The 20,779-nt window shown below is 35.1% G+C and overlaps 1 protein-coding gene across 11 annotated transcripts in view; it reads left to right on the top strand.

Moving 5' to 3' along the window:
• FAM135A (family with sequence similarity 135 member A) overlaps positions 1 to 20,779 on the top strand; it is a 120,358-nt gene that overhangs the window by 44,173 nt on the left and 55,406 nt on the right. For 8 of the 11 annotated variants that reach the window (XM_027057486.2, XM_027057479.2, XM_027057481.2 and 5 more), the window contains 2 exons: positions 2,490 to 2,567; positions 19,009 to 19,058. In XM_027057486.2, the coding sequence (XP_026913287.1) occupies positions 2,490 to 2,567; positions 19,009 to 19,058 (128 nt within the window). The remainder of the gene's footprint in view (positions 1 to 2,489; positions 2,568 to 19,008; positions 19,059 to 20,779) is intronic. The other 3 variants (XM_027057487.2, XM_027057480.2, XM_027057477.2) reach the window with 1 other exon arrangement.

The raw sequence follows: 20,779 nt of genomic DNA, 5'->3' as shown, positions 1-20,779 counted from the left end.
AGACAAAAATGGTAGAAACATTTTGATTACTGTCTCTGAAATACTCTTTTTCCTTGCTATTTTGTGTATTTAGAATCCTTCTGTTTCTCTTAGGAAAATCTTGTAGGAAACCACTGCCTCAAAAGTCAACTTTTTCAAATGTTCTCTTTTGAACATGTAAGAAATGTTTGTAGAGTAGAACGAATCTAGACTATCACTATCCTCAATTCATGGAACAATGATGCTCATATATTTTTTAATTTGATTTTTTTGGAACTCCAGCACATTTTCTTAGAATCACATTATAAATTTTGGTTAATGACCAAAGTACAGAATTATTAAATTACAACATTGATGAAGGACGATACCAAGTGCCTGAAAAATAGAATTCTAAAAAGAAGCAGTGTGAAACTTAGAAGCCATGAATAATGGTATTTCTACTAGAAAAATCTGTTAGTAGTTTGGATGTTGAATGGTGTAGTAGAATTCATAGAGGCATTATCTTGTGCTTAAGAGTGCATGTTTGGAGCCATTTCTGTCCCTTACTAGCTTTGGGACTGTATACACAAAGTGGTTTTCATTTGAAAGAGTGATTGAAGGGAACCAGATGTGCATAAGTAGGAAGGAAAAACGAGGACATCCAAAAGACAGAGGGTGTAAAGGAGCTCTAGGAGTAAGACTTCTTAATGGTGTAGTTCCCTTGGGCTTTTATGGGCACCTACTGTGTCAGGTATTAAGCTAATTACTGAGGAAAGAATAGGGTCTCTCTTTAAAGAACCTTGACTTCTCTTCTTTTAATAAGTGATCAGTTCAACATTGGGATGGACAGGAGGGACTCACCCAGCAAGACAGGACTTCTTGGGGCTTTAATGTAGAGAGTTGTACCTGAGATGGGCATATAAATGTCTGTATAAGGAAGACATCTATCTGCATATAATTTTCAAATAGATTTAACATGTAATACTTGAGAATGAAAAAGCACGAGTCACATTTTAAGTTAGATAAAAATATTTCTAAAAGGAAGTAATATTTATTGGTAAATACATAATGATTAAAACAAGCACCTCTTCAAAGCCAAGATTTATTTCAAATATCTTACACAGTATTAGCACTTTATTACTAATTTATTAATATAATTCAACATGATAATTCATTTATTTATCAGGTTATAAATTATCTTACGGGTAAGGGTGGCTTTTATGTTATATATATTACTTTGGCCTTATACATGTAATATAGAAAAATCATAATTAAAAGAGCCCTTATATTTAATATCAGAAGTTAGGTACTAAATGAATACAAACTTTATTCCAAATTATTTGCTTAAAATATTTTATCACAAACCAACTTCTAAGGCAAACCTAGACTTTAGTCTTAAATAGTGAAAGAATAAAATTATTAGTACCTTACACATACTACCTACTCAAAATATATTTGTTGAATAATATATATGAATGAATGAATGAAATGGCACAATATAGTTTTTGTTGTTACTTATAAAGTATATAGGCATCAACACATAACTTATCATAGTTTACTAGGGATCTTTAAAATCAAGACTCATCGTCAATAAATATTTATTGGTAGCATTTGTTATTCTTAAACTTTTCATCTTTATATTTTCTATTTATTGTGAATTTTAGTTTATTCTTCAATGCATCTTCTAAATATCTAAAAAATACTATTAACTATTTAAAAAAATAATTACATATTCTGAATTATTAACATTATTTATTTTATCCTAGCAAAATTATATTACAAGCACTAGAGAGTACTTCCATAAAGCACTGTTGACTATCATTACATTCACCAGTTTTAATAGGTGGATATAAAGTAGTTCTTAATTAAAGGGTGTTTATTGTGTTTCCTTCTACTATTTGATATTTTTCTTGAGTTTTCAAATAAGTATATATAAAAGTCTTAAACTCTACCATGCTTTGAAAAATAGATCTAAACCCTATTCCCTCTTTTAAAATAATACCTTGAATTCCTTTCTGCTTTTGCCATTTTCTTTTCTACTAGTTGAATGATGTACATTTTTTTTTTTTTTTAAATAATGTGTAGTTAAACATGCGTTTGGTGCAAGGAGCTCTTACTGGAAATGGGAGTCACAAGTTCAGGAATCTAGGCTTTGGCAGATGATGTAAACTTTCTGGGCCCTGGTATCTACACTTGTAAAAGCAGGGGTTGATCTAGCTCATTTCTCAGATCCCTGCCACCTCTAAAATTCTTAGTCTAAGAAATTAAAACATAAAAATAACATTGGATTATGAAATGTTGAGTAGTTCATACATTTAAATAGAAAAAAGAACAAAGTAATATAAACTTAAATGTACATCATTTGCAATTCTAATAAGCTAATTAACTAACTGAAAGACTCTGCTGTGGTGTTCTAATCTAACTGCACTGTCAGATCAATACTAAGTCTATTATCAGGTTGGAAAATTCTAGTAAACTTTATTGTAAAAGGAGTATTAGTAACTAGTGCTGTGTGCAATCCTTGTAACTAGCCAAGGCCAACATGCAGGTCCTTTATGAGCGCCTTCTCAGAAGAAAACAGCCACGAACCCAGAAAGACACCTGTCTAGGTATGTTTACAAATAGGTTAAGTAAATAATCCTTTTCTATTAGTATGAAATTTTGCTTTAAATTAGTGTCAAATTTCATAAATATGTATTTATTAATATAGTATATTCCTACCACTATTATTTTAGAAATTCTAGAATCAGTTTTGTTTGTAAATAAGCTTCAGTTAATTTCTTAATTTATAATATTGACGTTTTTAATTAAAACTTGAAAAGGTAAATACAAATATTTCTTTGGCTATTTTCCATATTCTTTTTACAGTTCCTACAAAGAGCACTTTTTGGAAACCATGTTTATTGCCAGAATTTGTGTTTACTGATAATTACCTTAAATTTGTCCAAAGTCAGCTTATCTTTGGGTAGGCCCAATTATAATGAAATGTGGCTTAAAAACTGAAGCTAATTAATTTCATGCACTATTAGAAATAAAGAAGAGAAATATCTTCAGTATCTGGTTTTGCTTTCTAAGTCAATTTAGATTTATTTTTTACTGTTCTTAGCTTCAAAAGCAAAATAGTATCAAAACATTACTATCCAGATATTACATATTTTAATGGAAATAATCTGATTTCATTATTTTATTTATATGTTTCCCTGCATATTTTAGACTTTTGTTCTTGAATAGCAATAGTACTTAACTTACTGTACTTTCATAAGTATATTGAAGGTTTTTACTTGGTGTTGAATAGACCCATTACAATTACATTTTTTAAAAGTTATGAAAAACTATAGAAATAAAAAAATAAAATCATAGTGTTTATTTCTTGGTTTTCAGAAATATGAACAAAATGAAATTAAGGAGCCAAAATCTTTCTCACTATTTCTCAGATGAAAATAGCTCAGAAAAAGTTAGGTCAATTTTCACTAAAACTGTTAATGGAGAAACTGATCTTATTGTCAGAAAAGAAAAAAGAAAGGTTAAAGATTTATTTGTGGTTATTATTTTAGAATATAATTTTATATTCTCATATAAAGTATAAAATTAAAGAATTCATAATATTAAATTGTGATCATTTCTGACATACTTTAGTGGATGAAAGAAGTTAAGTGATACTTTTATTGAGGTATTTTTTATCCTTAAAACCTGGTATTATATTGGCATTTTCTGAGCTATGTTATTACAGATATCAGTTGAATGAATGAATAGATGAATGGGTGGGTGGATTTAGAAAATAAATGTAAGATATATTTACCCTTTGACCTAGCATCCCCACTTTGGTTAACCTTTATCATAAAAATATGAGTACTAGTATATAAAGATATATGTATAAACATGTTTATTATAGTATTTATCTTTATGATAAAACTCTGAAAATAAAGATAAATGCCCATTTTTCAAATGAAAAAGAGTAGAATATGAAGGAAATTTTCTTTTTTAATTTTAGTTAGTTAACACAGGACAATATTGGCTTTAGGAGTAGAATTCAGTGATTCATCACTTACATACAACACTCAGTGTTGTCACAAGTGCCCTCCTTAATACCCATCACCCATCTAGCCCATCTCTCACCAACCTCCCTCCATCAACCCTCAGTTTGTTCTCTATTATTAAGAGTCTCATGTGGTTTGTTTCCCTCTCTTTTTTTCCCTTTCCTTCTCCTGTGTTCATCTGTTTTGTTTCTTTAATTCCACATATGAGTGAAATCATATGGTACTTGTCTTTGACTTATTTTGCTTAGCATAATACATTCTAGCTCCATCCACATCATTACAAATGGCAAGATATCATTTTTTTTTATGGCTAATATTCCTGTGTGTGTATACCACACCGTCTTTATTCATTCATCAGTTGATGGACATTTGGGCTCTCTTCTTAGTTTGGCTATTGTTAATAATGCTGCTATAAACATTGGGGTACATGTACCCCTTTGAATCTGTATCTTTGTACCCTTTAGGTAAATACTTGAAATGTAATTGCTGGTTCAATTTTTTGAGGAACCTCCATACTGTTCTCCAGAGAGGCTGCAGCAGTTTGCATTCCCCCCCAACAGTGCAAGAGGGTTCACCTTTCTCCACATCTTCGCCAATACCTATTGTTTCTTGTGTTGTTAATTTTAACCATTCTGCAGGTGTGAGGTGATATCCCATTGTGGTTTTGATTTGTATTTCCCTGATGATGGGTGATATTGAGCATCTTTTCATTTGTCTATCAGCCATCTGGATGTCTTTGGAAAAAAATGTCTATTCATGTCTTCTGCCTGTTTCTTAACTGGGTTGTTTGTTTTTTGGGTGCTGAGTTTGGTAAGTTCTTCATAGAGATTGGATACTAAGCCTTTATTGGATATGTCATTTGCAAATATCTTCTGCCTATGGAATGGCAGTTTTCCACCATGTCACCATCCAGTTTTCCCAGCACCATTTGCTGAAGAGACTGTCTTTTTTCCATTGGATATTCTTTCTTGCTTTGTTGAAGGCATTTTAACAATGTTTGTTCTTCCAGGCAATGGGCATGGAATGCTTTTCCATTTCTTTGTGTTTTCTTCAGTTTCTTTCATGAGTGTTCTATAGTTTTCAGAGATCTTTAACCTCTTTAGTTGGGTTTATTCCTAAGTATCTTATTGGTTTTGGGGCCATTGTAAATGAGATCGATTCCTTGCTTTCATTTTCTGCTGTTTCATTATTAGTGTATAGAAATGCAACAGATTTATACACATTTACTTTATGTCCTGCCACTTTGCTGAATTCATATATTCTGGTAGATTTTTGGTGGAGTCGTTTGGGTGTTTTATATGTTCGGGTTTCCTACATAGAATATCATGTCATCAGCAAATGGTGAAAGTTTGATTTCCTCCTCGCCAATTTGTATGTCCTTTATTTGTTTTTGTTGTGTGATTGCTGAGGCTAAGACTTCCAGTACTATGTTAAATACTAATGGTGAGAGTTGACATTCATGTCTTCTTCCTGACCGTAGGAGAAAGACTCAGTTTTTCCCCATTGAGGATGAGATTTGCTGTGGGTCTTTCATACATGCCCTTTATCATGTTGTAGTATGTTCATCTAACCCTACTCTCTTGAGGGTTTTTATCAAGATTGGGTGCTGTATTTCATCAAATGCTTTTTCTGCCTCTATTGAGGGGATCATGTGGATCTTATCCTTTTTTTTTTATTAATGTGATGTATCACATTGATGGATTTGCGAATATTGAGCTAGCTGTGCAGCCCAGGAATAAATCCCACTTGATCATGGTGAATAATTCGTTTAATGTACTGTTGAATTCAATTTGCTAGTCTCCTGTTGAGAATTTTTGCATCCATGTTCATAAGGGATATTGGCCTATAATTCTCCTTTTTGATGGGTTCTTTGGTTTTGGAATCAAGGTAATGCTGGCTTCATAGAATGAGTTTGAAAGTTTTCCTTCCATTTCTATTTTTGGAAAAGTTTGAGAAGAATAGGTATTAAGTCTTTTTTTAAATATCTGGTAGAATTCCCCTAGGATGCCATCTGGCCCTGACTCTTGTTTGTTGGGAGATTTTTGATTACTGATTCAATTCCTTAATGGTTATGGGTTCATTCAAATTTTCCATTTCTTCCTATTAAAGTTGTGGTAGTTTGTGAATTTCTAGGAATTTGTCCATTTCTTCCAGATTGCCCAGTTTGTTGGCATATAATTTTTCATAGTATTATACTTGTTTGTATTTCTGTCATGTTGGTTGTGATCTCTTCTCTTCCATTTGTGATTTTATCTATTTAGGGACCTTCTCTTTTGTTTTTGGTAGGTCTGGCTAAGGGTTTATCAATTGTGTTTATTCTTTCAAAGAAACAGCTGTTCGTTTTGTCAATCTGTTCTGTTGTTTTTTTTTTTTAATTTCTATATCATTTATTTCTGATCTAATCTTTATTATTTCCCTTCTTCTGGCATGAGGCTTTATTTGCTGTTCCTTTTATAGCTCCTTTAGCTGTAAGGTTAGGTTGTATATTTGGGACCTTTCTTGCTTCTTGAGGTAGGCCTGAATTGCAATATACTTCCCTCTTAGGACTGCCTTTGTTGCATTCCAAAGGTTTTGGACTGTTGTGTTTTCATTTTCATTTGTTTCCATGTATTTTTTAAATTTTTTCTTTAATTTTCTGGTTAAACCATTCATTTCCTTAGTAGGTTATTCTTTAAACCTCCTTGTATTTGAGGGCTTTGCAAAATTTTTTCTTGTGGTTAACTAGAAGTGTCACAGAGTTGTGATCTGAAAATATGTATGGTATGATTTTGATCTTTTTGTACTTGTTGAGGGCTGTTTTGTGACCCAGTATGTGATCTATTCTGGAGAATGTTCCATGTGCACTCAAGAAGAATGTGTATTCTGCTACTTCATGATGAAATGTTCTGAATATATCTGTTAAGTCCATCTGGTTCGTTGTAAAATTCAAAGCTGGTGTTTCATTGTTGATTTTCTGCTTACATGATCTTTCCATTGCTGTATGTAGGATGTTAAAATCCTCTACTATTATTGTATTTTTAACAATGGGTTTCTTTATATTTGTTATTAATTGATTTATATATTTGGATTCTTCCAAGTTGGGGGCATAATATTTACAGTTGTTAGATCTTATTGGTGGATACATCCTTAATTGTGATGTTATGCCCTCCTTCATTTCTTATTACAGTCTTTGTTTTAAAATCTAGTTTGTCTGATATAAGTATGGCTACTGTGGCTTTCTTTTGACATCCATTAGTGTAATAGATGTTAGCTGCTATGTCACCTGTAGAATTGGTGTTTCTGGTGATGTTCTCTGGTCCTTTCTAGTCTTTGTTGCTTTGGGGTTTTTTTAAGTTTTTTTTTTTTCCTCCACTCAGAGAGTCCCCCTTAAAATTTCTTGCAGGGCTGGTTTAGTGGTCATGAACTCCTTTTGTTTTTGTTTGGGAAATTCTACATCTCTCCTTCTATTCTGAATGACAGCCTTGCTGGATAAAGAATTCTTGGCTACATATTTTTCCCTTTCAGCACGTTGAATATTTCCTGTCACTCCCTTCTGACCTGCCAAGTTTCAGTGGACCGGTCTGCTGCTAATCCTACTTGTCGAACCTTGTAGGTTAAGGTCCTATTGTCCCTAACTACTCTCAGAATTTTCTCTTTATCTTTGTATTTTGTAAGTTTCACTATGGTATGTAGTGGCATTGACCTGTTTTGTTGATTTTGACAGGAGTTCTCTGTGCCTCTTGGACTTGAATGCCTGGTGTGTTTTTTTGGGTTCTTTTGTTTTGTTTTGTTTTTGTTTTGTTTGTTTGTTTTTTGCTAGATTAAGTAAGTTCTCAGCTATAATTTGTTCAAATAAACCTTCTGCCCCTTTTACCTGTTTTCTTCTGGGACTCCTATGATTCAGATATTATTTCACTTAATGGAATCACTGAGTTCCCTAAGTCTACCTTCATGATCTAATAGTTTTCTTTCCCTCTTCTTTTCAGCATTGTTACTTTCCATAATTTTATCTTCTGTATCACCTTTTCTTTCCTCTTCTTCTTCATTCCTTGTTGTGACTATTTACCATCAGTTTTGCCTCTCAGTTACACCATTTTTTATTTCAGCCTGATCTGTTTTTAGGTCTTTTATCTCTGCAGCAAGAGTTTCTCTGGTGTGTTCAGTGCTTTTCTTTCAAGCCAAGCTAGTAGTCTTATGACTGTTGTTCTAAATTCCTATTTAGATATTGCTTATATTCCATTATAAGATATTGCTTATATCTGTTTTTAGCAAGTTCCTGACTGTGATTTCTTCATGACCTTTCTTTTGGGGTGAATTCCTGTATCTTGTCATTTTAGCTAAGTTTCTGTCTTTTGCGTGTTTTGAAAGCTTGTTATGTTTCCTGCGCCTGAGAGTAATGCTGTATTAAAAAGGGGTCATACACTGATCAGAGCCTGGCACTTAAGGAAGTGTTTCTCGTGTATGCTGTGTGCACTCTGCTATTGGGTTTTGGCTGCTCTTTAAGACTGGTCAGCCCTCTGCAGAGTTCCTTGCTTGCAGTGGGGAGTGTTGGGACCTTTAACTAGGTGTGCTCTGATTTGTTTGTTAAAATAAGCCTGGAAAGAAAAGAACAAAAGAATAAAGAAGAGTGGGGGGGAAAAGAAACCTGATCCAAAAGAAAAGGAAAAGGAATGAAAAAAACCCAAACAATCAAAATATATAAGCCTTATTCCAAAGAAAAAGAAAAGAAGAAATAGAAAGAAAATGAGAAAAGGAAATGAAAAAAGAAAAAAAGCCATAAGGCTGATTCCAAAGGGAATAAAAAGAAGAAGAAAAAAAGTAAGCCTGATCCAGTTTCCACCAGAACTGCAGGTGACGCTTTGAAGTACTCTATGACATTAGCCTTGGTACATGCAGGGTGCTGCCTGTGCTGGTCTTCTGGAGGAGAGGACTGCTGGACTCACTCAGGGTCAGACCTGCCCCAGTAAATATGCAATTGCCAGGCACAGAGGGACGGGGCTTGGTGTGAGCAGGTCCCACCTCCACTGGGGTCCGTTGTGTTGCTCTCTGAAGTCCCACCATGTCAGTGGTAACAGGGAAAATGGTGCCACCCCACTCTCTTATCCTTGGACAGGGGATCTCACACCCCAATTTGTTCAGGAAGCCCTCAAAGAATAGTGAGGGCAGTCAGCATGCCCTACGCCACAGCTCTGGTGTGTGGCTAGGATTCAGAACTCAAAATCTTAAAGGACCAGGTACCACATGGACCCACTCTCCTCTTCTGGAGTAGAGCTTCTTTGTGCTATGCCTGATGTCCTTTGTGTCAAAAAAACAATCCCTTACCTGTGCAGAATCTATGGTTATCAGCCTCTGTGTGTGCGTGCTTCTGTCCGCCTTTCACGGGCACCTACAGGGTCTTTTGTCCTTGGAGAGGCAATATACCTCTTCCAAAAGTACTTCAAGAAGTGGAATGTTCTCTTCCAGTGTGACCCAGGAGATCCCTACACCACACTATCCTATCCACTCCAGGGCCAGCGCCCTCCTCCCCAGGGGCAAACACCACAGCTCCACTCTGGAGAAAGTCATACACTCCCAAAACCTCAGAGTTTGAGCTCCACAGACTATTTGCAAAAAACCTGGGACACTGAGTACCTCTCACTCCCCAGTCTATGGTCCAGAGAGGTTTTCCTCTTGTACGAATCCAACACTGCACTCTCAAACCCTTTCTCTTTCTCTCCCTTTTGTCTCTGCACAGAAAGGGTTCACTCCCCACCGTGGCACCACTGTTTTTCTCTCCCCCAATTCTCCTCCACACACCTCACACCTGCACACTGTCTCCCTCCAACTGTGGAGATCCTTCTGCCAGTCCTCATATCGATTTCCTGGGTATCCTGAGTGATCTGACTTCAGTACAGCTGTGTTTGAGGGAGGAGAAAAACCCAGGGTCCCCATATTTCTGTCATTTTCTACTGACCATCAATCAAGGAAATTATAAGGCATGCACACCAAGGAATATTGTGCAGCCATTTAAAAAAAAAATTAGGGCTACATACCAGATTTCCATGGAGTATTGCTGAGAGAAAAAAGCAAAGTGTAGAAAATGTAAAACACAATCATGTTTTTATTTAAAAAAAAAAAAGTGACTCCAAAACCCATATAAAGGCATACCTCGTTTTATTGTACTTTACAGATACTGCATTTCTTACAAATTGAAAATTTGTGGCAACCCTGCACTGAACGGGTTTGTTGGTACCACTTTTCCAACAGCATTTGCTCACTCCATATGTCTGTCACATTTTGGTAATTCTCACAGTCTTTAAAATTTTTACATTATTTTAATATTTGTTGCAGTGATCTGTACTCAGCAATCTTTGATGTTACTATTGTAATTGTTTGGGGCACCATGAACCACACCCATGTAAGATGGTGAATTTATTAATAAATATGTGTTCTGACTGCTCCACTGACCAGCTTTTCCCTCATCTCTCTCCGTTTCCTTGAGCCTCTCTATTCCCTGAGACACAACAATATTGAAATTAGGCCAATTAATAATAACCCTACAATGGCCTTTAAGTGTTTACGTGAAAGGAAATGTTATATATCTCTCATTTTAAGTCAAAAGCTAAAGATGATTAAGCTTAGTGAGGAAGATACTTTGAAGGCCACAACAGGCCAAAAGCTGAACCTCTTTCTCCAACCAATTAACTGAATTGTGAATGCAAAGGAGCAGTTCTTGAAGAAAATTAAAAGTGCTACTCCATTGAACACATGATGATGAGAAAACAAAACAGCCTTATTGCTATTATGGAGAAAGCTTTAGTAGCAATTTCACTCATATGTGGTATTCTAGAAACAAACCAAAGAAGCATAGGGGACAAAAAAAAGAGAGGCAAACCAAGAAACAGATTCTTTTTTTTTCTTTTAATATGTAATTTATTGTCAAATTGGTTTGCATACAATATCCAGTGCTCAACCCAACAGGTGCCCTCCTCAGTGCCCATCATCCGCTTTTCCCTCCCCCCCTACCCCATCAATCCTGTTTGTTCTCAGTATTTAAGAGTCTCTTATGGTTTGCCTCCTTCCCTCTGTGTAGCTTTTTCTTTTTTTCCCCCCTTCCCCTTCCCCATGGACTTTTGTTAAGTTTCTCAGGATCCACATGAGAGTGAAAACATAGGGTATCTGCCTTTCTCTGCCTGACTTATTTCACTTAGCATAACACTCTCCAGTTCCACCCACAGTGCTACAAATGGCCAGATTTCATTCTTTCTCATTGCCAAGTAGTATTCCATTATATATATAAACCACATCTTTATCCATTTGTCAACTGATGGACAGTTAGGCTCTTTCCATAATTTGGCTATTGTTGAAAGTACGGCTATAAACATTGGGGTACAAGTGCTCCTATGCATCAGCATTCCTGTATCGCTTGGGTAAATTCCTAGCAGTGCTATTGCTGGGTCATAGGGTAGATCTATTTTTAATTTTTTGAGAAACCTCCACACTGTTTTCGAGAGTGGCTGCACCAGTTTGCATTCCCACCAACAGTGCAAGAGGGTTCCCATTTCTCCACATCCTCTCCAGCATCTATAGTCTCCTGATTTGTTCATTTTGGCCACTCTGACTGGTGTGAGGTGATATCTGAGTGTGGTTTTGATTTGTATTTCCCTGATGAGGAGCGATGTTGAGCATCTTTTCATGTGCCTGTTGGCCATCCGGATGTCTTCTTTAGAGAAGTGTCTATTCATGTTTTCTGCCCATTTCATCACTGGGTTATTTGTTTTTCGGGTGTGGAGTTTGGTGAGTTCTTTATAGATTTTGGATACTAGCCCTTTGTCTGATATGTCATTTGCAAATACTTTTTCCCATTCCGTTGGTTGCATTTTAGTTTTGTTGATTGTTTCCTTTGTAGTGCTGACCTTTTTATCTTCATGAGGTCCCAATAGTTCATTTGTGCTTTTAATTCCCTCGCCTTTGGGGATGTGTCAAGTAAGAAATTGCTGCGGCTGAGGTCAGAGAAGTTTTTTCCTGCTTTCTCCTCTAGGGTTTTGATGATTTCCTGTCTCACTTTCAGGTCCTTTATCCATTTAGAGTTTATTTTTGTGAATGGTGTAAGAAAGTGGTCTAGTTTCATCCTTCTGCACTTTGCTGTCCAGTTCTCCCAGCACCATTTGTTAAAGAGACTGTCTTTTTTCCATTGGATATTCTTTCCTGCTTTGTCAAAGGTGGTCATACTTTTGGGGGTCCAATTCTAGGGTCTCGACTCTATTCCTTTGGTCTGTGTGTCTGTTTTTATGCCAATACAATGCTGTCTTGATGATTAGAGCTTTGTAGTAGAGGCTAAAGTCTGGGATTGTGATGCCTTCTGCTTTGGTTTTCTTGTTCAATACTGCTTTGGGTATTCAGGGTCTTTTGTGGTTCCATACAAATTTTAGGATTGCTTGTTCTAGCCTCGAGAAGAATGCTGGTGCAACTTTAATTGGGATTGCCTTGAATGTGTAGATTGCTTTGGGTAGTATTGACACATTTTAACAGTATTTATTTCAGTCCATGAGCACGGAATGTTTTTCCATTTCTTTATATTTTCTTCAATTTCTTTCATAAGCTTTCTACAGTGTTCAGCATAGAGATCTTTTACATCTTTGGTTAGGTTTATTCCTAGGTATTTTATGATTCATGGTGCAGTTGTGAATAGGATCAGTTTCTTTATTTGTCTTTCTGTTGCTTCATTATTAGTGGATAAGAATGCAACTGATTTCTGTACATTAATTTTCTGTCGCGACTTTGCTAAATTCATGTATCAGTTCTAGCAGATATTTGGTGGAGTCTGTCGGGTTTTCCATGTATAATATCATGTCATCTGCAAAAAGTGAAAGCTTGACTTCATCTGTGCCAATTTTGATGCCTTTGATTTCCTTTTGTTGTCTGATTGGTGATGCTAGAACTTCCAACACTGTGTTAAACAACAACTGTGAGAGTGGACATCCCTGTCGTGTTCCTGATCTCAGGGGGAAAGCCCTCAGTTTTTCCCCATTGAGGATGATATTAGCTGTGGACTTTTCATAAATGGCTTTTATGATGTTTAAGTATGTTCCTTCTATCCCAACTTTCTCGAGGGTTTTTATTAAGAAAGGATGCTGAATTTTGTCAAATGCTTTTTCTGCATCGATTGACAGGATCATATGGTTCTCATCTTTTCTTTTATTAATGTAATGTATCACATTGATTTATTTGCAAATGTTGAGCCAGCCCTGCAGCCCAGGAATGAATCCCACTTGATCATGGTGAATAATTCTTTTTATATGCTGTTGAATTCGACTTGCTAGTATGTTATTGAGAATTTTTGCATCCATATTCATCAGGGATATTGGCCTGTCGTTCTCTTTTTCTTGCTGGGTCTCTGTCAGGTTTGGGAATCAAAGTAATGCTGGCTTCATAGAATGAGTCTGGAAGTTTTCCTTCCCTTTCTACTTTTTGGAACAGCTTGAGGAGGATAGGTATTCTCTCTGCTTTAAATGTCTGGTAGAATTCTCCAGGGAACCCATCTGGTCCTGGATTCTTATTTGTTGGGAGATTTTTGGTAACTGATTCAATTTCGTTGCTGGTTATGGGTCTGTTCAAATTTTCTTTTTTTTTCTGTTTGAGATTTGGAAGTGTGTGAGTGCTTAGGAATTTGTCCATTTCTCCCAGGTGGTCCAGTTTGTTGGCATATAATTTTTCATTGTATTCCCAGATAATTGCTTGTATTTCTGAGGGGTTGTTATAATTCCATTTTCATTCATGATTTTATTTATTTGGGTCATCTCCCTTTTCTTTTTGAGAAGCCTGGCTAGAGGTTTATCAATTTTGTTTATTTTTTCAAAAAACCAATTCTTGGTTTCATTGATCTGCTCTACAGTTTTTTTAGATTCTATATTGTTTATTTCTGCTCTGATCTTTATTATTTCTCTTCTTCTGCTGGGTTTGGGGTGTCTTTGCTGTTCTGCTTCTATTTCCTTTAGGTGTGCTGTTAGATTTTGTATTTGGGATTTTTCTTGTTTCTTGAGATAGGCTTGGATGGCAATGTATTTTCCTCTCAGGACTGCCTTCGCTGCATCCAAAAGTGTTTGGATTGTTGTATTTTCATTTTCATTTGTTCCCATATATTTTTTAATTTCTTCTCCAAATGCCTGGTTGACCCACTCATTCTTTAGTAGGGTGTCCTTTAACCTCCATGCTTTTGGAGGTTTTCCAGACTTTTTCCTGTGGTTGATTTCAAGCTTCATAGCATTGTGGTCTGAAAGTATGCATGGTATGATTTCAATTCTTGTATACTTATGAAGGGCTGTTTTGTGACCCAGTATGTGATCTGTCTTGGAGAATGTTTCCTGTGCACTCGAGAAGAAAGTATATTCTGTTGCTTTGGGATGCAGAGTTCTAAATATATCTGTCAAGTCCATCTGATCCAATATGTCATTCAGGGCCCTTGTTTCCTTATTTATTCTCTGCCTAGATGTTCTATCCATTGCTGTAAGTGGAGTATTAAAGTCCCCTGCAATTACCACATTCTTATCAATAAGGTTGCTTATGTTTGTGATTAATTGTTTTCTATATTTGGGGGCTCCCGTATTTGGCGCATAGATATTTATAATTGTTAGCTCTTCCTGACGGATAGATCCTGTAATTATCATATAATGCCCTTCTTCATCTCGTTATAGCCTTTAATTTAAAGTCTAGTTTGTCTGATATAAGTATGGCTACTCCAGCTTTCTTTTGACTTCCAGTGGCATGATAAATAGTTCTGCATCCCCTCACTCTCAATCTGAAGGTGTCCTCAGGACTAAAATGAGTCTCTTGTAGACAGCAAATAGATGGGTCTTGTTTTTTTATCCATTCTGATACCCTGTGTCTTTTCTTGGTGCATTTAGTCCATTTACGTTCAGTGTTATTATAGAAAGATATGGGTTTAGAGTCATTGTGATGTCTGTAGGTTTCATGCTTGTAGTGATGTCTCTGGTACTTGGTCTCACAGGATCCCCCTTAGGATCTCTTGTAGGGCTGGTTTAGTGGTGATGAATTCCTTCAGTTTTTGTTTGTTCGGGAAGACCCTTATTTCCTTCTATTCTAAATGACAGGCTTGCTGGATAAAGGATTCCCGGCTACATATTTTTTCTGTTTATCACATTGAAGATTTCCTGCCATTCCTTTCTGGCCTGTCAAGTTTCAGTAGATAGGTCTGCTACTTCCCTTATGTGTCTCCCTTTGTATGTTAGGGCCCGTTTATCCCTAGCTACTTTCAGAATTCTCTCCTTATCCTTGTATTTTGCCGGTTTCACTATAATATGTCATGCAGGAGATCGATTCAAGTTACGTATGAATGGAGTTCTCTGTGCCTCTTGGATTTCAATGCCTTTTTCCTTCCCCAGATCAGGGAAGTTCTCAGCTATGATTTGTTCAGGTACACCTTCAGCCCCTTTCTTTCTCTCTTCTTCTTCTGGAATTCCTGTGATACAGATATTGTTCCATTTGATTGCATCACTTAGTTCTCTGAATCTCCCCTAGTACTCCTGAATTTATCTCTCTTTTTCTCAGCCTCCTCTTTTTCCATAATTTTATCTTCTAATTCACCTATTCTCTCCTCTGCCTCTTCAGTGTGCACTCTGGCTGCCTCCATTTTATCTTGCACTTCAGTTATAGCATTTTTAATTCATCATGACTACTTTTTAGTCCCTTGATCTCTATAGCAACAGATTCTCTGCTGTCCTCTGCTTTTTTCAAGCCCAGTGATTAATTTTATGTCTATTATTCTAAATTCTTGTTCCATTTTATTGCTTACATTGGTTTTGATCAATTCATTAGCTGTCGCGACTTCCTGGAGTTTCTTTTGAGAAGAATTCTTCTGTTTTGTCACTTTGGCTAGCTTTCTCTACCTTATGCGTTTTAAAAGCTTGTGTGCTCTGCACCTGTGAGCACTGCTATATTAACGGCAGGCCATACACTGTCCAGGGCCTGGCCCTTCAGGAGGTGTTTTTTTCGGGGCTTGTTATTTGCTTTCTGTTGTTGTGACTTTGGTTATTTTATTACCCTACTCATAGTAATATTTCAGACCCTACACCAGGTGTGCTTTGATTTGTTCCTTGGAGTAGCCCTGCTGATGTGATTAAGCGAGTACCCCAGTCTGTGTGCCTCGGCACCTAGATCTAACGATTCCCTGAGCATCTTAGCTTGAGGCCTCCCCACATTGTGCATGACAGAAGGGATCCAAGAAACAGATTCTTAACTGTAGAGAACAAACTGATAGTTATTAGAGAGGAGGTTGGTTGGGGCAGGGAATGGCTTAAATATGATGGAGATTAAGGAGTGCACTTGTTGGGATGAGCACTGGATGTTACATGTTAAGTGTTGAATCACTAAATTGTAAACCTTAAACTAATATTATTCTGTACGTTAAGTGGAATTTAAATAGAAAGTTAAAGATCAAACCATTCCAAACATTCCCTTCAGGCAAAGCCTAATCTCGAACAAGTCTCTAACTCAGTTTTATGAAGGCCAAGAGAGATGAGGAGGCTTCCAGAGAAAAGTTTGAAGCTAGCAGAGATTGGTTTATGAGGCTTAGGTAAAGAAGCTGTCTGTATAACAACAAAGTGCAAGATGACGCAGCAAACTGTTGATATAAAAGCTGCTGCAAGTTATCCAGATCTAGCTAAGATAATTAATGAAGGTGGCTACATTAAACAATATATTTTCAATGTAGACAAAATAGCCTTTTATTGGAAAAAGATGCCATGTAGGACTTCCACAGCTAGGGAGGAGAAGTCAGTGCCTGGTCAAAGTTTCAAAGGACAGACCGACTCTCTTATTAGGGGCTAATATAGTTGGTGACTCTAAGTTGAAGCCAGTGTTCGTATACCATTCCATAAATTCTAGGGCATTTAAGAATTATGGTAAATCTACTCTGTCTGTGCCCCATGAATGGAACAACAAGGCTTAAATGACATCAGATCTGTTTTCAACATAGTTTACTGAATATTTTAAGCCTGCTGTTGAGACCTACTACTCAGAAAAAATATTCCTTTCAAAATATGACTGTTAATTGATAATGCACCTGACCCCACAAGAGTTCTGATGGAGATCAGAATGAGGTTAATGTTGTTTTCATGTCTGCTACCACAGTATCCATTCTGCAGCCATGGATCAAGGAGTCATTTGGCTTTCAAGTCTTAATTTCATGTATTTCTTAAATAATAAGGCTTGAAAGCCATTTCATAAGGCTGTAGCTGCCATAGATGGTGAGTCCTCTAATGGATCTGGGCAAAGTAAATTGAAAACCTTCTGGAAATGATTCACCATCTGAGATGCCATTAAGAATATGTGTGATTTATGAGAAGAAGTCAAAATCAACCTTAAAAGCAGTTTGAAAATTTATTCCAACTCTTGTGGATGACTTTGAGGGGTTCCAGACTTTAGTGGAGGAAGTAAGTGTAGATGTGGAAAGTAAGTGCGGATCTAACAAGAGAACTAGAATTAAAAGTGGAGTCTGAAGATGTGCCTAAATTGCTGCAATCTTGTGATAAAACTTTAAAAGATGAGGAGTTGCTTCTCATGGATGAGCAGTATCTAATACAGTATCTAAATACAATTTTATTTATATATTATGTGACTCAAATATTTATGTGTTCTAATGATTTTAGTTATTAGTGGAATATTTGTTCACATCATAGGTTGATTGTGTTTACCACATAAATGTAACTTTATTTTATCAAATTTAAATGTTTATTTTTCTTTTTATCAAATTGTATACGTTGAAGTCTATCTACCTTATGAGATAGCGAGCTGATGAATAAATTCAGGGATGTTCTAGAATGTATTCTTGCGTTTGTGTGAGAATGATCAGTTAACAAGGTTGTGGAGCAACAAGACAATGGAGTTTTGTGTGATCACAAAAAGTTATATTATAGTTCTTGTAGGAGAACTCATTTTAGTTTGATTTCTGATTAAAAATTAGGTGTATCTAAACATATTTCAGGCCTTAGTGAAATTTCTTCCTTGCAAAAAGCAGGGAACCTTTCTGTTCTATTAGTTTCTGTATTCCCTTCTAAATATTACCACTTTAATTTAAGTTAATCTGTACACCTCCTTGTAGAAGGTTGTAGCATACATTAAATAAATCAATTGTATGGACAAAATATACTTCAGTTTTAGACTGTCTTAGAGAAATCTGCATGTATTAAACTAAATTAGAAACTCAAAGATTTTTTCATTCATTACCATTATATAAACTTCTGATCCATGTATGTTTTAAGTGTTTTGGCGCTAAAGATTAATTTGACTTGAATTTTTTAGGAACAGCTTTTGTTAAAAAAACAAAAAACAAACAAGGCATGTACATACTTAAGACAAATATTAAACTGTTTGAAATTTGCAATGTATACACAATGCAGTAAAACCTAACTATATGTTTTATCTTTTCTGTGATATAGTTGTGCAAGTTACTTTAGGTCCACAGTCAATATTTCCTTGATAGTGTTAACCTCTTATGAGAACTGGAACACTAATAATAAGAACATAGAATTTAATAGGTTTAACATTACCTACATGATTAATGTGTTTATGACAGTATATTACATTGAAATTTACTTCATTGAATGTAGTGCAGATATTTCTCAACCTTCTGGTTTTTTAAAGGTAATTTACACTTGACTCTCAAAAACCTGGGACTTGAACTGCACAGGTCCATTTAAACGAGTATCTTTTTTCAATATAGAATAGGACTAAATGTATTTTCATTTATGATTTTCTTAACATTTTTTTCTCTAGCTTATTTTTATAAAAATACAGTCTATAATACAACGTACAAAATATGTGTTCATCAACTGTTTATGTTATTTATAAGTCTTCCTGGTCAGCAGTAGGCTATTTAGTATTTAAGTTTTAGGGGAGTCAGAAGTTAGACTGCACGGGGGGATTGATGCCCCTAACCCCTGTATTGTTCAGGGGCCAACTGTATTTAGATAATTTTAAAAATAGATTCAGATCTAATATTGAAATATTTCCTCTAATTACTCTTTACTCCTTTCAGAGGAAATGGATGTAGAAGCTCGACTTACTGAACTATGTGAAGAAGTTAAGGTACTTGGATTTTTTTTAATTAACATTATCAAGTTATTTGAGTGGATTCTGTTTCCTATTCTAAATATTTTATCCAAGAAAACTTAATGATTTATTCTTCCTCAAGTGGTTGATCATAGTAGAATAACAGCTTAGTTGATAAAAAGTTATTTGGCTTCAGCATGAAGTTAACTTATTTTTAAAATATACATTATTCTGCCTATGAATGAGATAGCAAAGACAACTAATTGTCAGAAGTGTGCATTTTCTTCAGTTAGTTTACTCAAAAGAATTTCTGGACAGATTTTTAAATCATCCTTAAAATTACATATATTTACAAAATGATAGTTCAGAAATGAAAATTGATTTATTTCAGCAGACCAGTTTGTCTCAGACCATTTTTCCAGTAGTTTATTCTTGAAATTAAATTAAATTAAATTGATTTTTCTTTTTCCTTTTTTTTTTTGTTTTTTTTTTTTGGCCGTGAAACTAAATGTTCTATTTTAAGTATTCTGTTTTAAGATTACTATAGATTTCACTCTTGGTTAGCTACAAATCAGAGACATAAACAAAAATATATATTTGGCTTTGGAATGTATTTCTGTATGTAAATTTGAGTAAGGACTAGACCACTTTGAAAAGGTATTTACCTTCTCCTTGTAAAATTATACATATGCATGATACTCAAGTAATTTTGTATCCTCTTCTAGAGGTTTTCCCCACAGCTCAAATAAGAGTATTTTCTTTAAAAATCAACAATGTTGTCATAATATTTGCTCACAAGAACATTAAACATTTAGAAGTAATCTTAATAAGATGTGTACAATTAATGTGAAAAAATCTTCAGTGTTTCACTGAGATATTTGAATAAGTAAACATGATACTTTTGAATGGAAAGAGAAACAGTCACTGAAAGATACCAGTTTTTCTTAAGTTAATAATTGATACATTCATATCAAAATACCATTGGAAATGTTAAAATTTGACTCACTTTAAAGAGCACTTGGAGAAAGGTAAAAATGACTAAGAAAAACCTTAAAAAATACATTTTTGTAGAGGGACTTGCCCAAATGTATGTTAAAATGTATATAAAACTAATGGAAATAGAGAATGACTTCTCTAAAAGAATAGAAAAACAGCAGCTTCTTGGTGGGGACTCAGTTCAGCATCTGAGTCTGTTTCAGCTCAGGTTATGATCTCACTGTTTGTGAGATAGAGCCCCACGTTTGGCTCCGCACTGACCACCAACCCTGCTTGGGATTCTCTCTGTCCCTCTCTGTCTGCCCTTCCCCTACTTATATATACATACAATACATATACTTTGTATCATATATATACATACACATATGTATGTATTTCAAACTGTTAACAATAATACAGACAAGAGTTGCATGAAGGATGGAATTGTAAAGGAAAATTTTTATTCTTTGCTCTATATCCATCTGTGCTAGATTTTAAAAATACTGTATGTATTGATATATTACTAATAATTTTTTAGGTACACATTTAAATTTCAGTATGTAAATGGACATCATAAAATTTAAGATCAACAACATATGGTAAATTTTGACAGCAAATAGAATAGACAAAAGATACAATATTTGAAGAGCTCTTTCAAATCAATAAGAAAACCTATAACCATTTTTTAAGTTAGTATAGGATACTCATTTACAAAATAGGTTAATAATTGAAACATATTCAATCTCACAATCATGAAATAAACAAAATTTTAAGTATTCTCA

Source organism: Acinonyx jubatus, chromosome B2 (assembly GCF_027475565.1).
Source record: "Acinonyx jubatus isolate Ajub_Pintada_27869175 chromosome B2, VMU_Ajub_asm_v1.0, whole genome shotgun sequence".
In the NCBI taxonomy this organism is placed as follows: domain Eukaryota; kingdom Metazoa; phylum Chordata; class Mammalia; order Carnivora; family Felidae; genus Acinonyx; species Acinonyx jubatus.
Note: the sequence above shows the minus strand (reverse complement) of the source record. Positions and strands in the feature narration are given on the sequence as shown.